This window comes from Euprymna scolopes, chromosome 42 (genome assembly GCF_053919585.1).
Source record: "Euprymna scolopes isolate OS-2025 chromosome 42, ASM5391958v1, whole genome shotgun sequence".
Lineage (NCBI taxonomy): Eukaryota > Metazoa > Mollusca > Cephalopoda > Sepiida > Sepiolidae > Euprymna > Euprymna scolopes.
Window position 1 is genome coordinate 4,381,960 of NC_136523.1, and position 21,295 is coordinate 4,403,254.

General features: G+C 31.3%; 1 protein-coding gene across 4 annotated transcripts in view; it reads right to left on the reverse strand.

The window, feature by feature from the left end:
* LOC145266913 (inositol polyphosphate-5-phosphatase A-like) overlaps positions 1-21,295 on the reverse strand; it is a 729,402-nt gene that overhangs the window by 460,810 nt on the left and 247,297 nt on the right. For all 4 annotated transcript variants that reach the window (XM_080122706.1, XM_080122705.1, XM_080122704.1 and 1 more), the window contains one exon: positions 14,625-14,666. In XM_080122706.1, the coding sequence (XP_079978832.1) occupies positions 14,625-14,666 (42 nt within the window). The remainder of the gene's footprint in view (positions 1-14,624; positions 14,667-21,295) is intronic.

Genomic DNA, 21,295 nt, shown 5'->3' on the forward strand with positions numbered 1-21,295 from the left:
ATTTCATGACTTGAAATAAAAGATGTCATAAATATCAAATCGATTTCTTATTGACTTTGACATTGTTGATTGGATTTTCAACACAATCCAAATTTATGTAACGATCGAACTCGGAGGACACTTTATTGTCTTCCGTAAGCTTAATAGCATTTCGTAATTTATTCAAACATCTTATACATAAAGTAAGGGCGAAAATCTTGTCTTATCTTATCAGAGGTTTTAATCTATAACACTTCAGGGCTGCTTCCTGGCTGCCTGGGCCCAAAGCGTCATTAACACCAGTCGGGTTGAATTGGCTTCCTTCAAAGGAAGAAGATTCGTGGAAATATCAAATTCACAAGCAGTCCTCAGTTGCGTGTATATCCTTATCAGGGAAGATGACCAAAAAAGAAAAAGTATCCGTGCATATCACTGGATGGTGATGAAACAAAACCTTAGAAATTCATGACTGAAATTTTGTGGATGAGTAAAAACATTAATAATTAATGAGTAAAGAATTTGATTCCAATAAAATATGGTTGGATGGCAGAAAAGATTTTGGAATCTTATCAACAAGTGTACACACTCTCAGTCAAAAATTACCGAACAAAAATTATGCTTTGCCAGTGGTTGCATTAATATTCATATTTTTTAATGGAAATCGCTCGAGACAAGGCATGAAGCCATTTGACGTTTGGAGCTAACAAGAATGAAAGATGCTTATCGCAAAGACAGAACAAAATATATATATGAGTGCTTATCTATATACATAATTATTTCCACAATCAGACAATGCCGCAACTCACACATATCATGGAAGCCACAAAAAGCCTAGACTCGAGTTTCGCTCTCCTTTGGACTCATCATTAAAACATATCTAAGTGACTTTCATGGTTTGTCCTCTATAAAAAAATAATTATATCATATCTAACATTTTAAAAAATATTTTACTAGCTGTCAGCCTGGCGTTGCCCGGTCATACATGCTTAAACATGATCTTTTAATTTATGAAGATTGTGTATGTATAATTATCCAATCAACACTCTATTGATTATTATATATTACAAGGAATAATTTGCCCGGTGGACGAATTCCCAAAAAGAATTTTTTTAAAATTAATAATAATAAATTAATAATAATAAATTAATAATAATAATTAATAATAATATTAATAATAATTAATTATTAATAATAAATTAATAATAATAAATTAATAATAATAAATTAATAATAATAAATTAATAATAATATTAATAATAATTAATTATTAATAATAAATTAATAATAAATTAATAATAATAAATTAATAATAATAAATTAATAATAATATTACTAATAATTAATTATTAATAATAAATTAATAATAATAAATTAATAATAATAAATTAATAATAATAAATTAATAATAATATCGTCCATCAAATTCCGTCTGTGTTTGTTTACAATATCATGTCAGCTGATATTTGGGCTTGACGATGAATGCCCTGGAAAAGTCACTTCTGATTAATGTTTAATTTTAAAATATACAAAGGAAGAAATGATTTGCAGCGATTTTAAATGGTACTTATTCTTTTATCGTAAACTGAACTCATTAATAAGAAAAAATTAAAATAAAATGAAGTAGACCCGGACTTGAACAGGGGATCATTCGATCTGTAGTTGAATGCTCTACCACTAAGCTATATCTTCAGATTATCTATATATAAAGTGAAATTGTCTGCTGTGTGTTTGTCTGTATGTGTACATTTCCCTACCAAATTATTCCGTCAATTTTCAGTCTACAGACTCAAGATTTGACACAAGGGGGTATTGAGATTTGGGAAAATCTTTTTAATCGATTTTCGGCCAGAAATTTGACTGTCAAGGGGTCAAGGTTCAAAGATTTGACTTTTGAAAACTCTACCAAACTCCTCTGCCAATTTTGGATCTAAACACTTTAAATTTAGGTAGATGTATGTTCCTTGGACATGGATAAAACTTTTTAATTTGATTTGAGCCCAAAACAATAAATGTTAAGAGGTCAAAATTGGAGTCAAAATAAAAATTTGATCTCTCAGCCAATTTTTGTCCTAAACATTTGAAATTTTACATAAAGTGTATTCAGATATACGGCAAGCTTTTTAATTGGTTTTTGGCCGAAAATTTCGCCGCCAAAGAGTCAAAGTTCAAAAGATTTGACCTTTGCGATCTCTAGCAAACTATTCAGTCAATTTTGGGTCTAAACACTTGAAATTTTAGGTGTAGGTTACCTGGACATGAATCAAACTTTTTAATACATATATATACTCAGATTTTTGTTATTCAAAAGTAATAAACTAATGAATTCAACAAGGTTGTTAGATAGTGCTCAATAAAAAAGAGCTAATAATACTTATTTATTGTTATATAAACATGTTTACATCCCGCTGCTACAAACAGCCACTTGTTTCAATCAAACAACAGATATCATCAGGCAGCGACTTGACTATTCAAATGTTCAATGAATAATGGATTTTTTTTTTTAGATATGTGTTTTAAGGTTTTTTAACTCCAACCTTTAAAGAGTTCCTACCTAAAAAAAAAAAAAATCCATTATTCATTGAACATTTGAATAGTCAAGTCGCTGCCTGATGATATCTGTTGTTTGATTGAAACAAATAGCTGTTTGTAGCAGCGGGATGTAAACATGTTTATTTAACAATAAATAAATATATATATATATATATATATATATATATATATATATATATATATGCACATAGGGACACTACATAGGGCCCAAGCAAAGTCGGGCTGAACTGCAAGTATATTTATGTGTAGATAGATATATACTAGCAAAAGTACCCGTCGTTGACTGGGTTCAAAAACAGCCTATAGAAAATGGACTCTGATTTATGAAAGTATGATATCTTATGAAAAGGAAGGGTTGTAAAGAGATAGCTCCGAATTTGGGGGTATCAAAACCAAAGAAAAATATGATGAAAGTAAAAATAAAATAGATAAACAACATAATTTATTATACCATACCTGTTCACACTGAAACACTTATCACAATATTCTGTGAATCTATATTAAAAAACCTTGTTAAACTTTGTGACATATTTACATTCTATGGAGGTCAGGTGCGAATGAACATCCCATAATTATATTATACCATATTTCTTCAAACTGAAACATAATTATCAAAGTATACTTACACAGATAGATATGAAAAGTCTTTATTAAAGTTTGTGCCTATTTCCATTCTATGGAGGCCAGGCGCGAATGCAGACTCCACAATTTTATTATACCATCCCCACTTAAGTTAAAACATACTTAGCAAAGTATTATTATGTACATCTATATCAAAAACCCTTGTAAACGTTTTTTTTTTTCATTTTTAAATTCTTTATTTCCATACTTTGTGGACCAGGTGCGAATGCAGACCCCACCATTTTAATGAACCACCGTTCTGTCAGATCAAACATACCTATTCCTGTGTCTTGATACATCTTCTATAATTATATAATCAGTTTTTTATAATAGTCAACCATATAGGAACCTATTCGTGACCAGACACACACACGCACACACAGACGTTCAGCTTTATATATATATATATATATATATATGTACTTTAGATATATATATATATATATATATATATATATATATGTACATATATATATATATATGTTTGTGAATATTTTGGTAGCAAGTCATTATTCAAGCTCGTCTGAGTGAACTAGACAGAGTTATTCTTTTTATGTCGACAAGCACATAAAACTTTATGTAAACTCACCACAATAAAAACATAAACCTTAACCCTAACAAAAACGACACCATCAAAGTATACTACAAAAACCAACTACACACTAACTACAAAACAGATGAAAAAATAATAACAAATCTAATTAAAAGATACCCCACACCCACCGACTAGAACAAAAAGATCAAACATATATTATAGTAAAATTAAAACCTCCAATTTAATAATTAAAAACAATATTAATACTAAACCAAACTAATGTAGTGTATGAATTTATTTGCCCCTTCAAAGAATGTCTCCAAACCCACTAAAAACGCATACATAGGCCACACCACAACAATACTCTCCCGACAACTAACCTATTATTTAGCTGACAATAGCGCCATAAAACAACACCTAACATCCCATGATAAAAACCTACAGTCGTCTGACATTAGAAATATCTTAACTAAAAATACTAAAATTTGATATTTTAACAAATGCACATGACGACTAAAATTATTAGAAGCCATACTTATTAAAAAAACTACAGCTCCTTTTTAAGTGGATCTCATTTAACACCGGGACAAATAAACTAACAGTATTTAATAACTAACAAGAAAGTCAATAAACTATAAAATAAAAAAATCGAAATTTAAATAAAAATAATTCAATCTCAAGCATCTTGCACTCACCTTTATAACCAACTAGCATTTCAGCCCGGCGTTGCCCGGGTGTTTGGAGGTGTATGCTGAGCAAAAAAAAAAAAAAAGAGTAAATTTTTTTTTTTTAATTTGACCCCTATTATGACCCCTTAAAATTTATAGTTTCGGGCTCAAATCACTTCATTAAGTTAGATCCAGGTTCAAGGAACCTATATCTAAAATTTCAAGTGTCTAGACCCAAAATTGTCGGAGGAGTTTGGTAGAGTTCTTAAAGGTCAAATCGTTGAAATTTGACCCCTTAACAGCCAAATTTCTGGCTGACACCCGTCACATCGATTTTCCCAAATCTCAGTACCCGGTATTTCAAATTTCGAGTCTATAGACTAAAAATTGACAGAGTTATTGCGTAGGGAAATGTACACAGAAACACAGATACACAGACAGACAGACAGACACGTTTACTTTTATAGATATATATAGATAATAAAAAAAAAAATTTCAAATAAAAATATATCAAGGTTCAAAAAGAAAAACACAACAATAATCGCTCCTGATGATAATTGGAGAACGTGCTTGAGTAGAATATGGCTGAACAACAACTTTTGGGTGTCATTTTATACAACATGCCAACTGAAATAAAAAAGACCGCTCGGCGAATGGAAAAGATATCCAGAAAAATTGAAAAAAGAACAATGTTCAATCAGACGTGCTTGAATATGTGTGTGTGTGTGTGTGTGTGTGTGTGTGTTTTATGTTGTGTGTGTGTGTGTGTGTTATTTTGTGTGTGTGTGTGTGTGTGTGTGTATGTTTTTCGTTGTGTGTATATGGCTATAAGATATATATCACTAACCTCTATACTTAATCAGTATTTAGAAAACTTGTGTAAAAATCAATCACCTTGACAAACTATTGATCTAATTCTATTCTTGCCCCACCTTTGATTACGGCAATTAATCTTTTCATGTACTTATTTTGATGTCCGGATTGTTCATTATTCAACCAGCAATCGATAAATCTGTTACAAAAAAAAAAAAAAATTAAAGCTTAATCTATACTAAATAAGGTTAATCTATACTGAAAATGTGATAGAGGATTAACCTCATCTAGTAATTTAAGTAATACGCTAATTATCTCCCTTTCTTCTCGTCTCTATAAAAGCATTGTGTAAAGGTAAACGCACTTATTATAATTATTATTACTAGCAAGACCTGTGGAAATTCCACAGGGGACTCATTCATATGTAATATATTGATGTTGGCATTCTGTAGATGTTCAGCGTCAATGGAGATGCTCTGATATTACTATTGCTAAAACTGAAAAAATATTTATCTAAGCTAGCAGGGACACCCAGCATAGCCTGGTCATAAAGTACGCTTAAATATGATATTTTAATTCTTGCAGATTTCGTATATATTATTATTATACAGTTAATGTTCTATCGACTTTTATATATTATACAGTTACGATTTCAAAAATAAAAAAATATATCTATATGACTTGGGTTCATCAGTTTGAATCAAAATCGAATCCCAAACGTGTGTATATATATAATATATATATATATATATATATACGTTTTATTTTTTATTACCGTATCTTTCTGTTAAGTTACATTATTGTTTCAGCTTCCCGGCCGTTTTTTTGGCCGTCTGTAGCTTCCTCAGACTTTTACAGTAAAAGTCTGAAGAAGCTACAGACGGCCTAAAAAAATGGCCGGGAAGCTGAAACAATAATGTAACTTAACAGAAAGATACGGTAATAAAAAATAAAACGTATATATATGAAATAAAATGGAGGTGGAAGGACCTGGATACTCAACATTTCGCCCGATTTATGCGGGCTTCTTCAAGAGGGATGGTCATTGACGAGAGAGTCGGAGCCGACTCTCTCGTCAATGACCATCCCTCTTGAAGAAGCCCGCATAAATCAGGCGAAACGTTAAGTATCCAGGTCCTTCCACCTCCATTTTATTTCATATCGTCGGATTTAATCCAGCTCAAGAATCATATATATATATGTAAATGATGATGGTGATAAGAAGAAGAAGTAGAAATATTAATGAAATCATTGTGCACACTGTCAGGTGCATTACAGCGCATCAAAGTATCAGGGAGATAAAAAGTGAATGAAGTTATGGAAGAAGTGGCTAAGGGTTACTTTCAATGGTATTAATTATTTCTATAATTCCCCAGAAAATTTTAATCGTTTAGGTGAGAATTAAAAAAATGCTGTTCATGAAATCCGCCACTCTACACCAATATTATTATTAGTATTATGTTTTTTCTAAACAATTCACTTCTTGTAAAAAAAAAAACAAAAAAAATACTCGAGCTGAGATCAAAACTAAAACAGACTTAGTCGAGTACGATAACCATTAGGCCAGCTTGATGCCATTTTAAAAAAATGTTTTCAAACCTATTTATTCTAAAGATTTGCACGTGCATAATCGTGAAACAGTTGACAAAGAGATAAAACTTTGATGACCCCCTAAGTACCAATTTTTCAATTTTTACCCCTTTTTTTCTGGATGAAAACTGATTAAAAAGTTTTCCACATGTCTGAATACCTTATATATCAAATTTAAAGTCTAGATCAAAAATTTGTTGAGTATATAGGTTGAAAAGTGTCCTTACATACATTTATATATGTATGTGAGAGAATGTATGTGTGAGGACATTTTTCAACCTATATATATATATTTAAATAAAATGGGTTAAGAAATTCCAACGAAAGAAAGATATATATTTAAATAAGGGAGTAGTCACCAACAATGTGTATTTTTTAACATTATTTTATCATTCCGTGTCTTGGTTTTTCATTGAGAATTATGTTTGGATCATTGTAATAATGTTTTTAAGTCCTTGTAAACGTTTTTACGCGCGTTTCAGACGTTCTGTGAAGCGTCCTCGTCAGAAATTATTTTCAACACATTTGTTTCCAGTCGTCCTGTACGTGCACTTCACTTGCCACTGGTATTTAACAATGTCAACTCAGGAGAGGTGTGGTTCAAGATTGCCCACATCCTGCCACAAAAATTTCATGCACAGGCACCCCTTCATGGGTATCCATAGTCTGTCAAAGACTGAAGGAGCCTATATATATATATATATATATATATATATATATATATATATATATATATATATATAAAAGAAAGTTTGCAGTGTGTGTATATCTATGTGTGACTTTATTTCCTATGGACGCCTAAACAGCTGGACTAATACTTTTTGAAATTACACACAAATGTACTATAATGCCTGACAGTAGACAGGTTTTGTATTGGAATGTCTTTGATAAATATCGATAATCAAAAAAATCTGATGAAAGAAGGAACAGGAGATTTTGACTAAAGTTAACACTTATATATAGCCTAACATAACAAGTGCCTTTGAGAAGTTATTTCACCGCACAAGTAGAAAGGATCGGCATATCAAATCAACAGTAGGTTCTTTGATATAAAAGGGCATGTTCGAAATGAATGTTTCTATTTAAAGCAAAACTGAGCCATGATACTTGACTTTTTCATTGTAACTTTTAATTCAAGCTATTATATAAAAATTCTTATGAAATCACAGCATGTTCTCTACAGTATACTGTAAACTACAATATATACTTTGCTATATATGGATCGTGCAATTGCATTCATCTTCAAAAAGATGTAGCTAATTTGCATATTCTTTTAAACATTCATTTGAATTAATTCCCTATTAGTTTTTTCTGCTTTCTCATGGGATGATCACTGCAGGGAGGAATGTGAACCATCCTCCCGGTGCACCATAGTGAGTCTCTAGCTAGAGCAGCCGATTAATCGATTTGTTTGAAAAATGAGCAATTTAAACTGATTTCAATGAGAATAAAAATATGGAAGTTTGATGCATCTGTTGATCCTCATTCTATTCCAGGCAACGTCGGGTCACTCTGCTAGTATACATATCATATATATATTTGTGCATAAGTCGATTTTTTGTATAAGTCGATATGTATTTAAAGACCAAACATTGTATCATTTTAGGTATTATCTGTGTATAAGTCAACTGTACATTCTAGATAAGTTAAATGGTCCGTCTCGTGGCTCTTTCTTGCTCTTTCTTTTAGGCGTTTTTTTTTTTTTTGTTTTGTTTTTTTGTAAGACATATTATAAATTGCTTTTCGGCATCTACGAGCAATGATATGTGCATTTACGCAAGTGTGGTCTCTTCAATTTTCATATATAGAACCAATCTGCTGAACACTTACATGCAACGAACGCAATGGTTGCTAATCAAACATGATGATCAATGGTACACTGTAGATTGAAGACATTGTTACTGAGACACAATTCATATCACGTAATATAATAACGTAAACGCATACGTTGCACAAGCCATAATAATGTGAACGCATGCGTTAAGTTCCATTAAATCGTTTCATTAAATAGTTGTCATTAAATTGTTAAAATATGTTGAACTTAGGGGAGAGCGACATATCATAAACACTACATTTCCGAAACTACTAAAAAAACCGTCATATCATCACCGGATACATCATATTGAACTTCAGCCTATAGCCACATCTAGAGAGTGAACATTATGAGAGCTATTCCAATTATTATTAAGCCTCCCACTGAAAAACCGCACATGTACTTATATGCTGGCAAACACATTGCAGTGGGGTTCGGAAGGAGTGCGAATAATTATTAGGATAACCGGTACTAAGATTACCGGCACAAACAAAATGGCTTTTTCTATGTTATGATTGAGCGACAAGTCGCTTTTTAACATTTCCAAAAACATTACCTATGTATAAGTCGACCCTCATAAAATAACCTTAAAATCCTCTCCCAGAAATTCAATTTATACACAAGTATATACGGTATATATGGTAGTTCAGTGATTGAGATTGTCGGACTGACTTCCTCATCTTGGTTGTTATTGTCACAATGTTTCGGCCGTTTTGCCCTCCGGCCTTCGTCAGGTGAACGGTTTGTTAGGAGTCTCGAACCCAACCCTTTATTATTATTACGGGGGTACCGTGTTCGGACTCCAGCTAGGCTTTGGGACATAGTTGCTGATTCTCTGTTTTTCAATGTTACTTTTTCACTGCCTTCGTTCAGGATTGAACTCAGCACCCATGGCCGAGTGGTCCTAGACGTTGTATCAAAGTTTACAGTTACCCAAAGGTGCTGAGTTCAATCCTGAACGAAGGCAGTGAAAAAGTAACATTGAAAAACAGAGAATCAGCAACTATGTCCCAAAGCCTAGCTGGAGTCCGATCACGGTACCCCCGTAATAATAATAAAGGGTTGGGTTCGAGACTCCTAACAAACCGTTCACCTGACAAAGACCGGAAGGCAAAACGGCCGAAACGTTGTGACAATAACAACCAAGATGAGGAAGTCAGTCCGACAATCTCAATCAATGAAAACAACTCATCTCAAAAATACAGACAATTACTATGGTAGTTCAGGTTAAGAATGTAGTCAGAGGATAAAATTCCAGAGAATATCCACCAAGTTTATATATAGTGCTATTTATATTAATATTTATTTATACAGACATGTACAGTCTTTACTATACAGGCATGATAATGTTTCGATTCTCATCAGGCAAAAATCTGTCTTTCCTTTAGATGTTCATTTTGTCTGCATGAATAATATTAGCAGGAAACCCGGCATTGTCCAGTCGTAAAATATGTTTAAATATGATATTTTGATTAATGCAGATTTCGTATTTATTATTATATTATACTGGATCCGATATATAGCAAGGCTAAAAATTAAAACATGAACCAATAGCTATTACATTAAGCATGTATATTCGTAATGCCGTTGTTCGACCTTCCCCTGGCAAATTCCACTTCTTAAATTTTCTCACGTTTGCACTGATTTTCCCCGGCTAAAACCTAAATACAAAGTTTCATGTATGTAAACCAAAAACTGACAGAGGAGTTTGATAGGCAATATTTTTTAAACAAATATATATACGCATACATAAATATATACAGAGAAGAGGATTACTTTTACTATAACCTTTTAACGCAAATATTATGCAAGTATAAATCATGTAGAATATCTGCATGAATATAATTAACTAAAGATGATCATCCCATGAGAAAACCGAAAAAACTGATAGGGAATTAATTCAAATGAATGTTTAAAAGAATATGCAAATTAGCTACATCTTTTTGCAGATGAATGCAATTGCACGATCCATATATAAAAAAAGTTGTATTTTCTTTTTAAATAAATAGAAAAAAAGGGTTTTTAATATGAATATCAATACACAAAAAAAATTATCGGAGTACATATATACATATATATACATACATATATATATATATATAACCGATTTCAATGACGCTAAAAATATCCTCATTCAATCCCTAGTAGCATCGGGTCTTCCTGCTTTCGTGTGTGTGTGTATATATATATATATATATATATATATATCTTGGAAAATTTTTATCGTTTAAAATAATATGAAATTTAGTCTATAAGTCCAATAGTTGCGATCACTGTATTATTTTGTTTGTAATAATTTATGTTTGTATCAATATTATTGTACGGATCATCAGCTGTTTACCATAAAAAACTGTTTCATGCATTTAATATATATATATATATATATATATAGCCAGTAGAGTTTAGTTTCCTAGAAGTACATCCAATGAAACAACATGTGTCTACCAAAATAGTGCTCAATGAGTGAACAGAGCAGGTATATTAATTTTATACAAACATTAATGGCTACATATGTGCATACATGTTTCTGTAATCACCCACGTTGGGGGATTACGTCTTCAGGCCAAGAATTACCTTCAAAAGTGACATTTCCACCAAATACATTTTTCTATTTCGTTTATCAAGTTAAAATACAACCTGGGTGGGGGTCAGAAAAAAAAATTTATATATATATATATATATATATATCTAAATGACAGAATTTTAACTATCAACACCAAAACAGGTTGTGCTTATTTAATTAAATGATAAGATTCTTAAATACAACATATATATATGTAGAGAAGAAAAAAGAAAAAAAAACGACAATATAAAGATATATACTAATGCATAGAAATTTAATATTACATCAATTAAGGTAGGCGATATATGCTCTTTATACATACACTTGTGCCCGATATTATTCATACCCCTCGGATCTTTGAGATTTCTATAAGAATATTGCTCAAACCAGAAGGTAGACAATATTAAAGGGATTTCAAACAATAAATCAAGCATAAGCATTTAATTTAAACTCAACAAATAAATAAATTATGCAAGTTTGAAACATTATACAAAGAAAAACAATAATGGCACTAGTTCAAAATTATTCATACCTCTCTTACTAATAGTCAATAGCATGCCCTTTATTCTTAATAACTGCCTGTAACCGTTTGGGATATTTATCAACAAGGTTTTTACAAGCATCAACACTGATTTTTGACCATTCTTCAATGCAGTAGTTCTCCAAATCCCTCAAATTTCTAGGTTTCCGCTTTTTAACCTCAGTTTTCAATATGTGCCAGAGGTTTTCGATAGGGTTCAGGTCGGGACTCTGGCTAGGCCATTTCCAAACATTAATTTGATTATCCTCAAACCATTTCTTGACTATTTTGGCAGTATGTTTTGGATCATTATCCTGTTGAAGGACCCAGTTTGGTCCTAAATGGAGCTTCTCCGCATCCTGTCTAATGTTTTTCTTGAGTATCTCCAAATATTGCTCCTTCTTCATGGTTCCATCTATCTTGACCAAACTACCTGGACCACTAGCCGAAAAGGAGCCCCAAAACATTAGGCTACCACCACCATGTTTCACCGTGGGTATGGTGTTCTTTGGGTTGTAAGCTTCTCCTTTCTTCCTTCAAACGTAAGAAGCATCCATATGGCCAAACAATTCAATTTTTGTTTCGTCAGTCCACAAAATACTTGAGAAAACGGACTCTGGAGAATTCACATGGGTCCTAGAAAACTTTAGACGTGCTGCAAGGTGTTTTCCGGTGTGCAATGGAGTCCTTCTTGGTCTTCTTCCTTTCAGACCATTTTCATGCAGAGTCCTTTGCAATGTTTGCCTTGATATTTTTATGCCAGAAGACTCCAGATTTTCTAAAATGTCCTTATTAGTGGTGGTTGGATTTGCATTAACACTTCTTACAATATTCCTGGTGGCTCTAGCAGACAGTTTCCTTTTTCTTCCTCTACCAATCAAGTTGTTTGTTGTGTGGTGGCTCTGGAATTTTTTGATGATGCTCTGTACTGTTGCTGTAGGGACCTCAAATTTCTTGAAAATTGACTTGTAACCTTGTAACATCTTGTAACTTGTAACATCATTATGTGAATTCACAATTTTAGTCCTAAGATCATTACTAAGCTCTTTTTTCTTCCCCATTCTAATAATTTTTATTCTTTTATTGGTTTTCAGTTGATATCATTTTAATTTCTGAAAAATGCAAAAAACGAAATGAAATTAATCAAAGGTTGTATAAAAGCATTCAAAATAAGAATCAAACAGAAAACAAACAGTCAGAAACTCGATTAATACTGAAAAAATAAGGGGGTATGATTATTTTTGAACATTGCAGATTTTATAAATAGCTGTATATTTCTTTTATTACAAGTATCCCGAGATTTTAAAATGACGAAAATGATCAGAAGAGGTTTATTAAGAATATGTATCAATATGGACGTAAACAATAAATTCTTACAAAAGTTACACCTAATAAACTCAATTTTCAAGGGGGGTATGAATAATATCGGGCACAACTGTATATATTTTAAAGCCTAATGCTTCTTATCAGAATGAGAGGGAAAATGCTAGGTAACATATTAGAAATGTGACGTCTAGCCATAGCTAAAAGAATTCTTTTTGGTTCTCTCCATATATGAGTTGAGCCTACATCGAAAATCCATGGATTTTTCTTTGTTCACTTGTTCACATAATAAATATTTTTGTTTTGAAAAATTATATTTTTCTGAAAGAAATTTAAATATAAAAACTATACTTTATATATAATTTGTAACATATAATTATCCACTGATACGCGCTTCATCGTTTACAACTCATCAGAGTGGCTGAATATATATATATATATATATATATATATATATATAGCATCTTATAAAGATATATATAGCAATTAAGCTACACAGAATATTCCACATTTCATTCTTGTGAGAATTCATAAGCCTGACGAATTCTCACAAGAATGAAACACGGAATAATCTGTGTAGCTTAAAAGCCATATATATTCTCAGAACTTATTACCTACCTATGTATTGAGCACTGTTGAAGTAAATGCTGTAAATTTATACATAAAATTTTATCTTCGTATATTAACTTTTGTGATTAAATGAAATAGTCATATATATGTGGCTGTGTGTGTGTGTGTGTGTGTGTGTGTGTGTGTGTGTGTGTGTGTGTGTGTGTGTGTGTGCGTGTCTTCCTTCCTCCCCATCGCTTTTTATGTTTGGAGTCTAAAATGTCACTTAACCTACCACTCCTCCCTTTCATAAAAAATATTTTTTCTCAATTCTTCCATTTGAGAACCAAATGCGTTCAGTGGTACACAGACTTTTTACGTCGTCTGACAAGGACTTTCGGTTATTACTGACCAATTAAATGAAACATTAGCATGTTCAGTGTAGCAACTATGTAATATTTGTCTATATATATAAATATATATATATATATATATATATATATATATATATATATATATATATATTAGTGATTTGCAAGCATTCGCTCTCAACTTTAGGCATTTTTAATTTGCATATTTATTTCATAAACAGTTTCTTATAAATTAATATTCTGTCATGTTTTTAATTTGCATTTTTCTTATACACAATAATTTTGTTGTTAGTAAAATGTCTGATGTTGCCGGAATGTTGAGAACAGATACTACGCTTTGAATTATTTATTTGCAGAAAATATTTTAAAAATTTACCTATACTCCTCTGCTGCTAGCAGAAGTGAAAGCAACGTCAACATCTAAATAAATAGGGTTTTTTTTTTTCAAAATTCAGAATATTTTCTTTTCTTTGGTTGTTATGAAGCTTTAATTCAAAGGAAAAAATGCATTCCCATCCCCCATGGAGACGATCATGGATAAAATACAGTGGTCACAAGATGAGTGTTCGACAGAAAGTAGGATTGAATTTTCCTGTTCAGATATGTAATTTGCCTTCGATAATAAACATGTACTTTGTTTGATTCGGACTTCGGATAAACTAGATCTCCCTTCAGAGGAGCACGACATGCATCAAGGTTAGGAGAACAAAAAAAATTTATTTTACTTACCTTTAAAAATTCCCTGAGCCATAATTTTAGAGTATTTTCAGGCTGGAAAGTGAAAAGAAAACAAATAAGAATGATAAGAAACGATACAACTAGTAGGGATACGTGGTGTTGCCCGGGTGGAAGGACAACATAACATCAGTATTCAAAACGGTGTGTGTATAACATGTCACGAAAAAGAATTTAAATTAAAATATTTAAAAAATAAAATATTGAAAGTAAAAATGCAGAAATTAGTATGTTACGATATTTTTTTTTGCTTGCCACAATTCTTTCTAGACACTCACACGTGAAATTTACTAGCATTTATCGATGATAGTGATGATTTTTTTTTTTTTTTTTTTTTTTGCTGGAAATCGCTCCAGACAAAGTATGAAGCCACTTGATGTCAGGAACTAAAATGATCACTTTAAGGTGAAAAACTAATTATGGTAAGTGTTAGATGGATAGATTCTGAACAAGAAAACAGCAATTCTTAAAAGAAACAACAGTTCAAATAAGGGGAGCAACATTTATGACAGGTCTACTTTATACTTTGCTGGTGAAGCAGACTGGATTCACACTGGGTATACAACAAATGATACGAAATAAATAATGCAAAAAGAGGGAAAGTGAGAGTTGTTGATTAGTTCAGTGACGTTTCGTCTATTCTCTTAAAAGACTTTTACAAGATGTCTGACGTAAAAGAAATGCATAAAAGTTAAAATCGAAAATATGTAGTGTGCCCATGAAGGTGAAATAATAAGTGAAAAATAAAACTGCAATTTCTACTTTTAAAGATTTTGAATATTAAGAATTTATTTTTAATGAAGAGTAAAATGAAAAAAAAAATTGTGGCGATATTGTATGTTTACGCATCCAAATGAGTTTTCCGATTTAGAAAGTACTTGAACATAAATGGTGTTAGTTAATTTGAAGATTCTACTGAATTATATTTGTTTACTGAATCTGAAAACCTAACTAATATTACGTGTTCTTTACTTAATCTATTACGGTACTTTTATTGCGGAACTGTATTCCTTTATTCATTTCCATATTTTATTTAGTCTATTATATACCATCCTAGAAGACTGGAATACCCTTTATTCATTTCCATATTTTATTTAGTCTATTATATGCCATCCTAGAAGACTGGAATACCCTTTATTCATTTCCATATTTTATTTAGTCTATTATATGCCATCCTAGAAGACTGGAATACCCTTTATTCATTTCCATATTTTATTTAGTCTATTATATGCCATCCTAGAAGACTGGAATACCCTTTATTCATTTCCATATTTTATTTAGTCTATTATATGCCATCCTAGAAGACTGGAATACCCTTTATTCATTTCCATATTTTATTTAGTCTATTATATGCCATCCTAGAAGACTGGAATACCCTTTATTCATTTCCATATTTTATTTAGTCTATTATATGCCATCCTAGAAGACTGGAATACCCTTTATTCATTTCCATATTTTATTTAGTCTATTATATACCATCCTAGAAGACTGGAATACCCTTTATTCATTTCCATATTTTATTTAGTCTATTATATGCCATCCTAGAAGACTGGAATACCCTTTATTCATTTCCATATTTTATTTAGTCTATTATATGCCATCCTAGAAGACTGGAATACCCTTTATTCATTTCCATATTTTATTTAGTCTATTATATGCCATCCTAGAAGACTGGAATACCCTTTATTCATTTCCATATTTTATTTAGTCTATTATATGCCATCCTAGAAGACTGGAATACCCTTTATTCATTTCCATATTTTATTTAGTCTATTATATGCCATCCTAGAAGACTGGAATACCCTTTATTCATTTCCATATTTTATTTAGTCTATTATATGCCATCCTAGAAGACTGGAATACCCTTTATTCATTTCCATATTTTATTTAGTCTATTATATGCCATCCTAGAAGACTGGAATACCCTTTATTCATTTCCATATTTTATTTAGTCTATTATATGCCATCCTAGAAGACTGGAATACCCTTTATTCATTTCCATATTTTATTTAGTCTATTATATGCCATCCTAGAAGACTGGAATACCCTTTATTCATTTCCATATTTTATTTAGTCTATTATATGCCATCCTAGAAGACTGGAATACCCTTTATTCATTTCCATATTTTATTTAGTCTATTATATGCCATCCTAGAAGACTGGAATACCCTTTATTCATTTCCATATTTTATTTAGTCTATTATATGCCATCCTAGAAGACTGGAATACCCTTTATTCATTTCCATATTTTATTTAGTCTATTATATGCCATCCTAGAAGACTGGAATACCCTTTATTCATTTCCATATTTTATTTAGTCTATTATATGCCATCCTAGAAGACTGGAATACCCTTTATTCATTTCCATATTTTATTTAGTCTATTATATGCCATCCTAGAAGACTGGAATACCCTTTATTCATTTCCATATTTTATTTAGTCTATTATATGCGAAGAATGCATATTTTTTTTTGTGTTAACATTCTTTTTTTTTTCTATTTACTTATTTTAATTTATTATAATAAAGTAATATTTTTACATTCAATATGCATTCATTATTTCTGTAAAAATGTTTTCGTAAATAAACATATTAAAAAATATGTAAATAAACACATTTATTCTTAAAATATTAGTTTACAGCTATTCTTTTTTATTATTATTATCATATTAATAAACATATTTTACTTTTGTCCTAAATTTTCAGGGGCGGTCTTCAAATTAACCCTAACCCTAACCCTAACCCGGCGGTCTTCAAATTAGCAAACGCCGCTTAGTTTCAGGGACTTATAAAGCCGGAATTCATTTGGATGAGTGAATGTGCAATATTGCCAACATTGTTTATTTTAGGAATTCACGTTTTATGCCCAAAATTAATTTTTTTTAAGATATTTTATATAAAAAAAAAAAACACATTGCTTCTAAATTCTTAATATTCAAATTTCATGATACTTCAATAGACGGAATATAGTCCAGTTTTTCAGCAAACACAACCAATGTGCAACTTCACATACCAACATTAATTCGGTTGACTTTTAGAACGGAAGATATTTGTAGTGGAACTGAATCATGAAGTAATTACTACGAACACTTAAAAACAATTCTCCATTCGCTCTCTTCATCATTTCAAAAGCAAGTTGGTTTTCACAGGAACATGTGAACTCAAAATATTTTCAACCAATAAAACTCATTTCGAATTCAAACAGTAACAATCTAGTGTCAGATTGACAAATCGATGCAAACTTAGAAACCTCTTATAAAATAGTGCCTTGGTGAACACAAATTCAGAGTTATGCGTGGAGACACCTGCGATGCACTTCGACTCTCAACATCAACAATACCCATCCTAGAAGACTGGAATACCCTACACTTTAAGCGTGCTGCTATATATCCACTGAAAACAGCCACTTAGAAGGTAAACTCACACACATACACAAACAGAACTTTGAAAGAAACTTTCTGATGCTTTTGTCTACTTTTTATTGAAAAACTTTAAAACTTCTCAGCAAACTTTGGTCTTTCAAAATATATTTTACATTTCAGAAAATTGCTAATATACATATACTTTGTTCATTAATTCATGATTTTTCGATTTCATTCCAAAATTCCTATTGTTGAGTTAGCACTTGCTAACTCGTGACCCTTTCATAGCATTCATTATCTTTATCCATATTTTTCATTTGCCAATTTAACTACATGTATATTAATTGTTAGCGCTATTTTTGACGCCTTTAAAAGACATCACTATCGCCAAAATGCACTACCTGTTGCAGGAGAACATTTATGCATTATAATCTTAGTGAAGAAGAACATGTCTATTTCATGAATAGGTTTTTTATATAAAATTTCTAAAGAAAAAAATTGTCATTTTATTAAAAAAAAAAAGAAAAACACATTTAAGACAAGTTTTAAAAAAAAATTTCTAAAAAAAAATATCATTTCATTAAAAAAAAAAAGAAAAACACATTTAAGATAAGTTTTAAAAAAAAGTTTTTAAAAAATGTCATTTCATTAAAAAAAAAATACATTTAAGATAAGTTTTAAAAAAAAGTTTTTAAAAAATGTCATTTTATTAAAAAAAAAACACACATTTAAGATAAGTTTTTAAAAAAAGTTTTTAAAAAAATGTCATTTCATTAAAAAAATACACATTTAAGATAAGTTTTAAAAAAAAGTTTTTAAAAAATGTCATTTTATTAAAAAAAAAAAAACACATTTAAGATAAGAGTGTTAAAGAAGTAGAACGGACAAAATATTGAATTATTGAACACTAGGCTTGGGCCCTATGTACTATTCATAACTTTATGTGCATATATATATATATATATATATATATTAAAAAGTTTGATTCATGTCCAGGTAACCTATATCTAAAATTTCAGGTGTTTAGATCCAAAATTGGCGAAGGAGTTTGGTAGAGTCTGCAAAGGTCAACTCTTTCAACTTTGACCTCTTGGCAGCCAAATATTTGCCCCAAAACTGATTAAAAAGCTTGTGGCATGTCTGAACACCCTTTATGTAAATTTTCTAATGTTTAGACCCAAAATTGGCTGAATAGTTTGCTAGAGACCGCAAAGGTCAAATCTTTTGAACTTTGACTGCTCGCCAGCGAAATTTTCGGCTAAAAAACGATTAAAAAGCTTGCCCTATGTCTGAATACACTTTATGTAAAATTTCAAATATTTAAACTAAAAATTGGCTGAGCAATTTTATAGAGACCGAAGACGTCAAATGTATTTTAACTTTGACCCCAATTTTTACCCCTTTATAGTTATTGTTTTGAACTCAAATCAAATTAAAAAGTTTGATCCATGTCCAAGTAACCAACATCCAAAATTTCAAGTGTTTAGACCCAAATTTAGCGGAGGAGTTTGGTAGAGTTTTCAAAGGTCAAATCGTTGAACTTTGACCCCTTGACAGCCAAATTTCTGGTTGAAAACTGATTAAAAAGATTTTCCAAAATCTCAGTACCCTTTATGTCAAATCTCGAGTCTGTAGACTGAAAATTGACAGAGTAGTTTGGTAGGGAAATGTACATACAGAGACAATTTCATCTTTATAGATATATAGATTTTTAATCAACAACATTATCAACTATTGAAGTGATAGATGTTCATCATTTCAGTGCTGTATTTAAACTTGGTTCTCACATTCTTCCCTTGATGTGAAGAATAGTGAGCAATAATTGTGATGCTGAAAAAGATGAGTGCGAGATGATGAGTGCGAGATGATGAGTGTGAGATGCGGTATAAGTGAATAAGTAGAAATAATGAACAGCTTCAAAAAAGTGGTTTGATTTGTTGCTAAGAAGTTGGTGCCACTTTCTGAAACTTCCAGTTTATTTTTTGAAATTTTAAGGTGCCGTGCGCACCAGGAAACTGTTGTGCTATGCTTCTTTATTTACGTTTTTTGTGAATAAATTGTGGAGCCGTGGCGCAGTGGTTAGAGTACTTGGAAAAATAATTTGTAAAAGTGATATTTTCCTGAAGGTTGAAGGTTCAATCCTCAGGATGGGCGATCGAAAACTACAACTGCGAATTACTTATGACTTCTATGGCTGACGGAACAAGAGCATGCTACCCCCATGAAGTAAATAAATAGTTCCGTTCAAAATTCTACCCTTGGACTGGTATACTTTGGAATTTCTTCCATGCTTTTTGTTTACTTGACTGTAGTAACATCAAGAAGTTTAAATGTAATGTGAACAAACATCTCGTTCATCTCCTTACATCCAAGTGGCAATATGTATTGTTTAGAGCGAACAAGAGTAAAAAAAATTCCGATCTAGATTTTTTCTGGTTTCTTCAGATTTTATGGTGGTTTGCTATATCACATTTGCTTATGAAGTTGCATATGGTATAAAGCTAAAGCAGTTCCTTTCATCTGCCCCGATAAAAGGTATCAGAAATAACACGGATAAACCCGGGTTTCTGATTGGTTGATATTATAACTTCTGCCGGAAGACAGGGATTGCACCTTTGGCGGGAATTTAACTTTAGAGTTAGTTGCTGAAAGGACTTCAAAGCGTCAACAACTTAAAAATGTGTCTGTTTCATTATGCGTTATTAAATGCCTTTTAAATCGTTTAGTCAACTGTGGGATTGACGACAAATTCAACTATGAACTCTCTCCAGTTGGTGGAAATTAACCAGCTAAAATTATTAGTCCAGTCAATGAAAATTGTAAAACCGATAATTAATTATCGAACTGTGTTTCTTATCCGTGTATTTTTTTCTGAACTGTCCACAAGATTCGACCTTGAATCCAACTAACATGTCGACTCGGCCTGAATCGCCAGCTAAATTAGTCCATTTTGATTTAGCAAGACAAACCAAAATGGAGGAAACATCCAAGAGCTAAGTCCTTGTTTTTTGTTTTTATCTCGGATTATTTCTGGCAAAGAGGGTGATCGCTGTGTTAGTTAATTCTCACAAAGGAGTACTTAGTTTCGCATATGCATCTTAAGAATATATAGAGTACTTGAGTGCCTATTTGATGCCACCCTCGGGTATCTTCAGTCTCTCTATATACATGGTTTCTCAAAGATCCCTATATGAGGGTACTTTCTAATTGTAAATAAATCCTGACGAAATAGTAAAACAAAAAACATGGTGTGCTGTCTCCTCAAGTCAACCAGTGAATTGTGAACGGAGCATCCTCTTCTATTA